General features: G+C 69.3%; 1 protein-coding gene across 4 annotated transcripts; it reads right to left on the bottom strand.

Moving 5' to 3' along the window:
• Positions 1 to 1,833: 1,833 nt before the first annotated feature.
• On the bottom strand, positions 1,834 to 9,260 carry BCL3 (BCL3 transcription coactivator). 4 transcript variants are annotated; one of them, XM_087778609.1, is made up of 10 exons: positions 8,879 to 9,260; positions 8,412 to 8,583; positions 7,464 to 7,572; positions 6,871 to 7,075; positions 6,222 to 6,310; positions 5,937 to 6,014; positions 4,425 to 4,592; positions 4,004 to 4,097; positions 2,403 to 2,647; positions 1,834 to 2,311 (listed from the first exon to the last, which is right to left on the bottom strand). In XM_087778609.1, exons 1-9 carry the CDS (start codon positions 9,123 to 9,125, stop codon positions 2,436 to 2,438), a joined length of 1,374 nt encoding a protein of 457 aa, XP_087634735.1. In that variant the 5' UTR covers positions 9,126 to 9,260; the 3' UTR covers positions 1,834 to 2,311; positions 2,403 to 2,435. The 4 variants fall into 4 exon arrangements, with proteins under 4 accessions (XP_087634735.1, XP_087634733.1, XP_087634732.1 ...); XM_087778607.1 differs by lacking the exon at positions 2,403 to 2,647 and adding an exon at positions 2,806 to 3,561; XM_087778606.1 differs by adding an exon at positions 2,806 to 3,561 and having other exon boundaries at positions 1,834 to 2,537.
• Positions 9,261 to 9,637: the final 377 nt, after the last annotated feature.

Here is a 9,637-nt window from a genome sequence, read left to right on the forward strand (position 1 = left end):
AGGGAGCTGGCTAGAGAGACACATAGAAAAAATTTAAAATGCAACGGCGTATTCTCCAGAGTTGGCAGAAGAATAACAAGTTTTGGGGAGCCATGCAGGTAGGTGGGCAGAGAGGCAGACGGAGGAATGGAGGCAGGCAGACATCTGGAGAAGGGTGGCAGAGATGGGCCAGGATACAGAGGAGAGGACGCGTGACTCACCACAGCTCCTGGTGCCGGCAGGAGACCTTCACCGCCTCGACGCTTCTCTCTCTGCCTCTGCCCCTTCCTCCTCTGCAGTGCTGCACGCCGGACCCTCGCCCATTCAGCAGCATGCAGCGGGCACCTCTATGCTCCTCCTCCGCAAGGCTTCCTCAATACCTGGTGGCTCACCCACGTAGCCAACAGAGGCACTGAGCTCCTAGCACTGCGTGCTGGTGTCTGCCCTGTTGGGGACGGCTCGGAGGGATCCTTCCTCGCCACACAGACTGGCCGTTCCTTGCAGGAGGCACCTGCCTGCAGGACTCCCTCCTCAGCCCGTTCCCCTTCATCAGCTTTCTCAAGCAGGCATGCCCAGGCAGCCCCCTTTACAGCTAGAGCCCCTTCACACAGCAGGGCCAGCCCCATCCTCAGCCTCACTGGCCACACCTGGGGCTGCCCCAGACCCAGCTGGAGCCCATCAGCAATAGGGGCCATTGCCAAAGCCCCACAGCACATCACCCCCTCCCCTGCACCTCTCCACAGCCACATGCTCTGCACCCAGGGGCTGCAAACACATCCAGGGGCACAGACGAGGCAGGAAAAGTTTATTCATTAATGCACGTAAGAAATCTTGGCGGCGAGTTGGCTGCAAGGCTCAGTGCCCAAATGCAGCAGGACAGAGGGAGAAAAGAGAAGAGAAAAGCAGGCGGAAGGACAGAGGGACACAGAGGTGTGGGACAGAAAACGGGATGCTGCGAACAAGAGAGGGACAGGGAGCAGGACAACTGTGTAGAGAGAGGAGAGCAGAAGAAAGACTGCGGGGGTGAACAGGGACAGAGAGATGGAGGAATAAATAAGAGAGACAGGGAGCAGGAGAGAGAGGCAGAAGGGACCAGCAGGACAACAAGACAAGGGACAGGGAAAATTCTGAAGTGACAGGGGAAAGGAAACATAGCCAAGAAATAAAAAAATAGAAACAGCGGGATAGAGGTAGATGTAGAAAGAAAATTTTCTAAAAGCAACAGGGTACAAGAAACATAGGGAAGAACTAACACATAGGGACAGGGAGCTAGAAAGAGGGAGATGTAGAAAGTGTGAAAAGTGACAGGGTAGAGGACAGAGAGGGAAGAATTATCAATTAGAGACAGGAAGATGGATAGAGGGAGACATAAACAGATTTTACAAGCAACAGTATACAAGAATCCTACACGAGAATTAAAAAAACAGGTACACGGAGCTGCAGAGAGGGAGAAGTACGAAGAAAATCTGAAAAGCGACGGGGTACAAGAAACACTGGCAAAAAATTAAAATTAGGTCAGGGAGACAGAAAGGTAGCAAGAAAATTTAAAAAGCAACTGGGTTTGAGAAACCTATGCAAGAATTTAAAAAATAAGGATGGAGAAGTAGAAAGAAAGTTTCAAAAGCGATGCGGTACAAGAAACATAGGCAAGAATTGAAAAATAGGGACAGGGAGCCTGACAGAAGGGAACTGGGGTGGGTTGACCTCGGCTGGCCACCGGGTGCTCACCAAGCCACTCTGTGGCTCCCCCTCCTCAATAAGACAGGGGGACAAAATACAACAAAAAAACTTGTAGGTCGAGAAAAGGACAGAGGGTCACTCACCAATTACTGTCACAGGCAAAACAGACTCAGCTTGGGGAAATTAATTCCATTTATTGTCAATCAAAATCAAGAGTAGGACAAGATTTGTTCTTATCTTATTTTGTTTTATTTGTTCTTATCTTATCAACAGGTAAGAACAAATCTAAAAACCGCCTTGCTCTTTTTTCCTGGGCTCATCTTCATGACTCCTGACCTTCCCACATCCCACCCCTGAGCAATGCAGGGGGACAGGGAGCAGGGGTCACACTCAGTTCATCACACATCATCTCTGCCGCTCCTTCCTCCTCATGCTCTTCTTCTGCTCCAGTGTGGGCTCCTCTCCGCAGGGCCACAGGTGCTGCCAGGAGCCTGCTCCAGCGCAAGCTCTCCATAGGGTCACAGCTTCCTTCAGGCACATCCACCTGTTGCGGCACGGGGTCCTCCATGGGCTGCGAGTGCATGTCTGCTCCACCGCGGACCTCCACGGGCGCCAGGAGGACGACCTGCCTCACCGTGGCCTTCACCAGAGCCTGCAGGGGAATCTCTGCTCCGGTGCCTGGAGCACCTCCTCCCCCTCCTTCTTCACCGACCTTAGTGTCTGCAGGGCTGTTTCACACTCACGTTTTCTCTATCGCAGCGTCTGCGCAGCATTTTTTACCCCCTCTTAAATGTCCGTTCCAGAAGCACAACCAGCATTGCCGATGGGCTCAGCTTGGACCGGCTGCAGATCCATCTTGGAGCTGGAAGTGGCTGTGCCTGACATGGGGGCAACTCCTGGTGTCTTCTCGCAGAACCCACCCCTGCAGCCCCTGCCCCGCCCCAGCTAACAACACCTTGCCACGTAAACCCAATCCAACAGCGATCGCCTGCAGGACAGAGAAGGGGGACTGAAAAATAGGGAAAGGGAGCCACAGAGGGAGAGGTACAGGGGGGGAAAATAGCGATGGGCCACAGGGCAGAGAGCGAGGATTTTAAAAAGGGGACAGTGAGGTGGACAGAGATAAACTGAGAAATGCCAAAAAACCTTGATGAGCTGAAGGGCAAGGAGAGGAATTTCACCGACGGCCATGCCAGGGCGCCAGAGGCCCACCGGCCGATAGAGTGCCACTTCCGGAGGACTGACGGGCACTTCCGGGGCCCGCCGGCCCAGAGCGTGCGACTTCCGAGGACTGACGGCGTAGCCCCGCCCCCCGCCGTAGCCCCTCCCCGCGAGGGTTCGTAGCCAAAATCGCTTTAATTCGCCTCGTTACAGGACTGGCCCCGCCCCCGCGGGGGGAGGGTTAATGCTCCTGGATGGGGGCGGGGCCCCCCGGCCGCCGGGGTCCGGGACCGGGTCACCTGCCCCCTCCCGCCTGGCCCCGCCCCTCCCGGGGGCGGAGCCGCGGGGGCTCGGGGGAGCGTTTGCTCCCTCCCGCCAGCGTCCGTGATTGGTCCATCTGGGCTGCCCGCGGCGGCCCCTGATTGGCCGGCGGACCCAGCGAGACAATTGGCCGGTGGAAAGGCCGCGGCGCGAGGGGATTGGCTGCGGCCTCCCGGCCGGGCGACGCCATCGGGTAGAGGCCGGCAGGGTCCAGGGGGGCATCGGCCAATGGCAGGGCGAGAGCAGGGCCACCGGCGCATCCCATTGGCTGCCCCGTGCCACCGTCATGCTTCACCCCCAGGCGGGGCCCCAGCCCTTGCACCCCATTGGCCGGCTCAGCAGAGTCCGCCCTCTGATTGGCTGCGGTGGGGGTCTGGGGCGGGCTGAGGGAGGCCGGCGGGGACCCGGGGGCAGCCGGGCCTGGGGGGGCGGCGGGCGGTGAGGAAGGACCTGGCCCCTCATCGCCCGGGTACCTCCGACCCCGGGACCCCCCCCGGGACCCCCAAACCCCGGGGCCCCCCCGGGACCCCCTGACTCTGGGACCCCCGAGATGCCCCTGGCACCCCCAAACCCCGGGACCCCCCCGGGACCCCCTGACCGTGGGACCCCCGCGACCCCCCAAGACCCCCAGGGACCCCTGAGAGACCCCCGCGACCCCCAAACCCCGAGACCCCCCAGGGACCCCCAAGACCCTCATTGCCCCCCCGACATCCCCAACCCCCCCGAACCCTCCCCAGGCTCCCCCCAAAACTCCCCCCCTCCCCGAAGGCTTCCAGGGACCCCTCCCCGACCCTGGGAACCCCCTTGCCCCCCCCCAGACATCCCCCAAACCCTCGAGGGCCCCCTACAGCCCCCCCCTCACCGTTGGGTGCTGGGGGGGGCCCCTCGGGGGGCGAGGGGGGGCTGGCAGGGGCTGGGGGGGGCCGCGAGGCCTTGCCCCGGAGGATGTCGATGACCTGGGGGGAGGCCGCAGTCAGCATGGGGCCCCCCCCGAAATGCCCCCGTGCACCCCAAAACTCCTCGTGCACCCCCAGGTCCTTCCCCAGCACCCTCTGCCATGTCCCCCCCATGTCCCCCGAACCCCTCCCCTGCACCCCAAGCCCCTGACCCCCGCTCCTGCCCCCCAAACCCCCCTGCCCCTCGCTCCTGCCCCCCGCACCCCAACCCCCCTGCCCCCCACTCCTGCCCCCCAAACCCCCGCACACCAACCGCCCCCTGCCCCCCACTCCGCCCCCCACCCCCCGAGCCCCCCCGCCCCCCCACTCCTGCCCCCCAGCCCCCACCTGCCGGCTGCTGGCCACGGCCAGGGGGGTGTCGTTGTGGTAGTTCTTGAGGGCACAGTCGGCGCCGCTGCGCAGGAGCAGCCGCAGGACCCCCAGCAGCCCCCGGCCCGCGGCTGCGTGCAGCGCCGTGCACCCCGCATACGACTGGGCGTTGACGCTGGCGCCCCGCTGCCGGCACCCCACGTCAGCCCCGGGACCCCCAGGTCAATCAGCCCCGGGACCCCCGGCCCCCCAACCTCTCCTAGGCCCCCACGTCAGCCCCGGGACCCCCAGGTCAATCAGCCCCGGGACCCCCGGCCCCCCAACCTCTCCTAGGCCCCCACGTCAGCCCCAGGACCCCCAGGTCAATCAGCCCCAGGACTCCCGGCCCCCCAACCTCTCCTAGGCCCCCACGTCAGCCCCGGGACCCCCAGGTCAATCAGCCCCGGGACCCCCGGCCCCCCAACCTCTCCTAGGCCCCCACGTCAGCCCCGGGACCCCCAGGTCAATCAGCCCTGGGACCCCCGGCCCCCCAACCTCTCCTAGGCCCCCACGTCAGCCCCGGGACCCCCAGGTCAATCAGCCCCGGGACCCCCGGCCCCCCAACCTCTCCTAGGCCCCCACGTCAGCCCCGGGACCCCCAGGTCAATCAGCCCTGGGACTCCCGGCCCCCCAACCTCTCCTAGGCCCCCACGTCAGCCCCGGGACCCCCAGGTCAATCAGCCCCGGGACCCCCGGCCCCCAACCTCTCCTAGGCCCCCACCTCAGCCCCGGGACCCCCAGGTCAATCAGCCCCGGGACCCCCAGCCCCCCAACCTCTCCTAGGCCCCCACGTCAGCCCCGGGACCCCCAGGTCAATCAGCCCCGGGACCCCCGGCCCCCCAACCTCTCCTAGGCCCCCACGTCAGCCCCGGGACCCCCAGGTCAATCAGCCCCGGGACCCCCGGCCCCTCAACCTCTCCTAGGCCCCCACGTCAGCCCCGGGACCCCCAGGTCAATCAGCCCCGGGACCCCCGGCCCCCCAACCTCTCCTAGGCCCCCACGTCAGCCCCGGGACCCCCAGGTCAATCAGCCCCGGGACCCCCGGCCCCCAACCTCTCCTAGGCCCCCACGTCAGCCCCGGGACCCCCAGGTCAATCAGCCCCGGGACCCCCGGCCCCCCAACCTCTCCTAGGCCCCCACGTCAGCCCCGGGACCCCCAGGTCAATCAGCCCCGGGACCCCCGGCCCCCAACCTCTCCTAGGCCCCCACGTCAGCCCCGGGACCCCCAGGTCAATCAGCCCCGGGACCCCCGGCCCCCCAACCTCTCCTAGGCCCCCACGTCAGCCCCGGGACCCCCGGCCCCCCAACCTCTCCTAGGCCCCCGTGTCAGCCCCGGGACCCCTGCGTCAGCCCCATCCCCTGGCCCCCCAACTTCTCATAGCCCCCTGCAGCCCCAATGCCTCCTGAAGCCCCCAAATTCCAAGCCCCCCGCAGCCCCCCAAACCGCCCCCCATCCCCCAAGCATCCCCCCCCAGCCCCTCCAGAGCCCACCTGGATGAGCAGCTCGGCCATCTCCAGGCTGTTGCTCTCCACCGCGTGCAGCAGCGGCGAGCGGCCGCTCTTGATGTCCTGGGGGAGCCGGGGGGGTGAGGGGACACCCCCTGACACCCCCACCCAAGACCCCTGCACCCCCCAGGCCCTGCCTCCCCCAGGGCCCCCTGAAGACCCCCCAGATTCCTCCAACCTCCCCCCACCGATGCAGCCCAGAGCCCCCAAAAGCCCCCCAGCATCCCCTGAGCCCCCATGGAGCCCCCCCTCCTCGCCCCCGGGCCCCACCACTGCGTCGACGTCGGCCCCGTGCTCCAGCAGCAGCAGGACGCTCTCGCGGGCACCCGAGCTGACGGCCACGTGCAGGGGGGTCAGGCCTGGGGGGGACCGGAGGGTCGGGGGGGGCCAGGGGAGCTGAGCTCCTGAGCCGCCCCCAGTCCCATGCAGCTTTGGGGCAGGACAGCCTGTTCGGGCAGCCCCGCTGGCCCCTGCTGCCATGCCCCCCCTTTCTGTGCCCCCCATTCCCCCCCCCATTTTGGTGCCCCCCTTTTCTGTGCCCCCCATTTTGGTGCCCCCCTTTCTGTGCCCCCCACTCCTCCCATTTTGGTGCCCCCGCCTTTCTGTGCCCCCCATTACCTCCCACCCATTACCTCCCCCATTTTGGTGCCTCCCCTTTTCTGTGCCCCCCCATTACCTCCCCCCATTACCTCCCCCCATTTTGGTGCCCCCCTTTCTGTGCCCCCCAATCCCCCCATTTTGGTGCCTGCCCCTTCTGTGCCCCCCCATTTTGGTGTCATCATCCCCCCCCCGTTGCCCCCGTGTCCGTGCACCCCCACTCCCACGTGCCCCCCCACTCTGTCCCCACCACCCCGTTCCCATGCCCCCATTTCGGGGTGCCTGTGGCCCAGGGACCCCCACCCCGCCCCGGGGTGCTCACCCTCGTAGTTGCGGGCCTGCAGGTCCGGGCCCCCCCGGGGGCCGGGGCGCAGCAGCTCACGCAGGCAGCGGGGGCTGCGGCTCTCGCAGGCCAGGTGGGCGGCCGTGCGCCCCAGCCGGTCCAGCGCCATCGGCGAGGCCCCGTGGGCCACCAGCAGCCGCACCAGCCCCGGCTGCCCGGTGATCACCGCCAGGTGCAGCGGGGTCTGCGCGGGTGGGTGAGGGCGCGCCCGGGCGTGCGCGAGGCGCGCAAGCTTCTGGCGGGCATGAGGGGCGGGCAGGGTGCGTGCGAGGGTGTGCGCCAGGCGCGCGAGGTGCACAGAGGCGTGAGACGCATCAGGGGCGTGCAAGGGTACGCAAGGGCACGCGACGGCCACGGGGCACGCGCGAAGGCGAGGTGCGCCTGCGGCGTGCGCGGGGCCGTGAGGCTCGCAACAGGCGCGGGGCGTGTGCAAAGGGGCAGCAGCGCGCGAGGGCGTGCGAGGCGTCAGGGCTCGCACGGGGCTCGTGCAAAGGCCGTCGGGGGTGCACGGGGCGCGTACATCCCCCCACCCCCCCGCGCCCCCCCGCGTCCCGGGCCCCCCGGCTCCCCACCTGCCGCAGGCGGTTGTAGACGTCCAGCTCCCGGCCCCCCTGCAGGAACAGCCCCACCAGGCGCCGGGCGGCCCCCAGGGCCCCCTGGGCCACAGCGATGTGCAACGCCCTGGGGGGACACGGGGGGTCAGGGGGGGGCGTGGGGGGGTCACGGGGGACATGGGGACACAGGGGACATGGGGTCATGGTGATGTGCAGCGCCCTGGGGGGACACGGGGATGCAGGGTCACGGGGGGTGTGGGGAGGACATGGGGTCATGGTGATGTGCCGCACCCTGGGGGGACATGGGGATGTGGGGTCACGGGTGGGTGTGGGGGGGGACACAGGGGGGCGTGAGGGGGACACAGGGACACGGGGGACATGGGGTCATGGTGATGTGCAGCGCCCTGGGGGGACACGGGGTCACGGGGGGCGTGGGGAAGCTTGGGTGGACACAGGGGGGCATGGGGGGGCACGGGGTCATGGGGGACACAGGGGGGCTTGGGTGCACACGGGGTCATAGGGAGGCATGGGGGGTCGCGGGGGGACACGGGGGGGTCACGGGGGACACGAGCGGTTTGGGGGAGACGCGGGACACGAGGGGACGCGCGGGGGGGGTCACAGGCACCTGGGGGGGGATGGGGAGGAGGAAGCCGCCCCTCCCCCCAGCGCTTCCAGTAAAGGGGCGTGGCCGGGGCGGTGACGTCAAGCGGCGGCGGGGCGGGGCCGGGGCAGCCCGGCGGAGCCGGGGATTCCCCGCGCGGTGGGGGGGGCGAGGGGTCCCCGAGGGGGGTCTCACGGGGGGGCGTTAGGGGGGTCCCCACGGGGGGGCTGTTAGGTCCCACCGGCGGGGTCTGCGTCGGGGGTCTCCCCGGGGGGGCCCCAAGGGGGGGTCTCACTGCGGGGGAGCCCTATCGCGGGGGGGGGCCCTATCGCGGGGGTCTCGCGGGGGGGGGGGCTTCGACTCACGTGTCACCGTCCTCGTCCTGCCCGGTGGCGGCGGCGATGTCGGCGGCCAGTTGGGTGTCGGGGGGTCCCAGCAGGGCCAGGGGGGCGGGGGGGAGGGCGGGGACCCCCGGGGGGGCCGCCAGTCCCGCTCCGGCCCCCCCCAGCAGCGGCAGCGGCAGCTCCGCCCGCAGCCCTGCGCGGTGGGGTCAGCAGGGGTACCCCGGCGTCCCGGGGACCCTCGCCCCGTCCCACCCACGGGGGACCCCGGGGTCCCTCGCCCTCTCCCACCCACGGGGACCCTCGCCCTCTCTCTCCCACGGGGACCCCAGGGACCCTCGCCCCGTCCCACCCACGGGGGACCCCGGGGTCCCTCGCCCTCTCCCACCCACGGGGACCCTCGCCCCGTCCCACCCACGGGGGACCCCGGGGTCCCTCGCCCTCTCCCGCCCACGGGTCCCCGGCGTCCCGGGGGGCTCCCGGGGTCTCACCTGAGAAGAAGGCGGCGGACGGCGGGGGGAAGCCGAGGCCGGGGGGCGGCGCGGGGGGGGCGCCGCGGGGGGCTTTCCCCGGGGGGGGTCCCTGCCCCGGCGGGGGTCCCTGCCCCGGGGGGGGCGTCCCCATCGCCCCCCGCATCGCCGAGCGCCGCTTCCGCAGCGGCAGCGACGCTTCGGGGGGTCCCGGGCCGGGGGGGGCCCCGCGCCGCGTCCGCAGGTCCACGGGCAGCTCCTCCGCCATGGGGGCGGGCGCCGGGGTCCCCCCCGCGGAGGCCGGGGTCCCCTCCCGGAGGCCGGGGTCCCCCCCCGACGCCTGGGTCCCCTCCGGAGGCCCCGGCTCCCGCTGCGGAGCGGAAGCGACCCCGGGACTTCCCCGCCGCCAGCGACGGGACTTTCGGGGCCGCCTCCGCCGGGGGGGGCCCCGGGGCCGCCCCCCGCCCGGCCCCGCCCCGGCCCCGCCCCGGGGACCCCGGGGGGCGGGGGGGTTCCCCGCCGCGGCCCCGCCCCTGGGAGCGCACCCAGGCCCCCTGGCGGCCGGGCGGGCGCGGGGGTCCCGCAGCCCCGCCCCGAGGTGGGGGGCGCGCACAGCACACGCACACGCACACGCGTGTGCCCACGCGTGTGCACGCCAGGAAACGGGCCCGGGCACAGCTCCCCCTGCCCTCGCACACCCCTCGCACCCCCGGGGCCGGGCACAGCTCCCCGTGCCCTCACACACCCCTTGCACACCCCTCGCACACCCGGGCCCGGGCA

This window comes from Nipponia nippon, unplaced genomic scaffold (assembly GCF_047370975.1).
Source record: "Nipponia nippon isolate SJK-2023a ecotype South Korea unplaced genomic scaffold, ASM4737097v1 scaffold_44, whole genome shotgun sequence".
Taxonomy (NCBI): Eukaryota; Metazoa; Chordata; class Aves; order Pelecaniformes; family Threskiornithidae; genus Nipponia; species Nipponia nippon.

Excerpts from the sequence above, each read along its gene's own strand:
- BCL3 (XM_087778607.1), bottom strand. The coding sequence starts at position 9,125 with ATGGCGGAGGAGCTGCCCGTGGACCTGCGGACGCGGCGCGGGGCCCCC. Across the intron at positions 8,584-8,878 it reads GTCCGCCGCCTTCTTCTCAG|GGCTGCGGGCGGAGCTGCCG; the intron begins GTGAGACCCCGG and ends CCCACCGCGCAG. Across the intron at positions 3,562-4,003 it reads GCCCCCCCCAGCACCCAACG|GCCCGGCTGCCCCCGGGTCC; the intron begins GTGAGGGGGGGG and ends CCGCCCCCCCAG.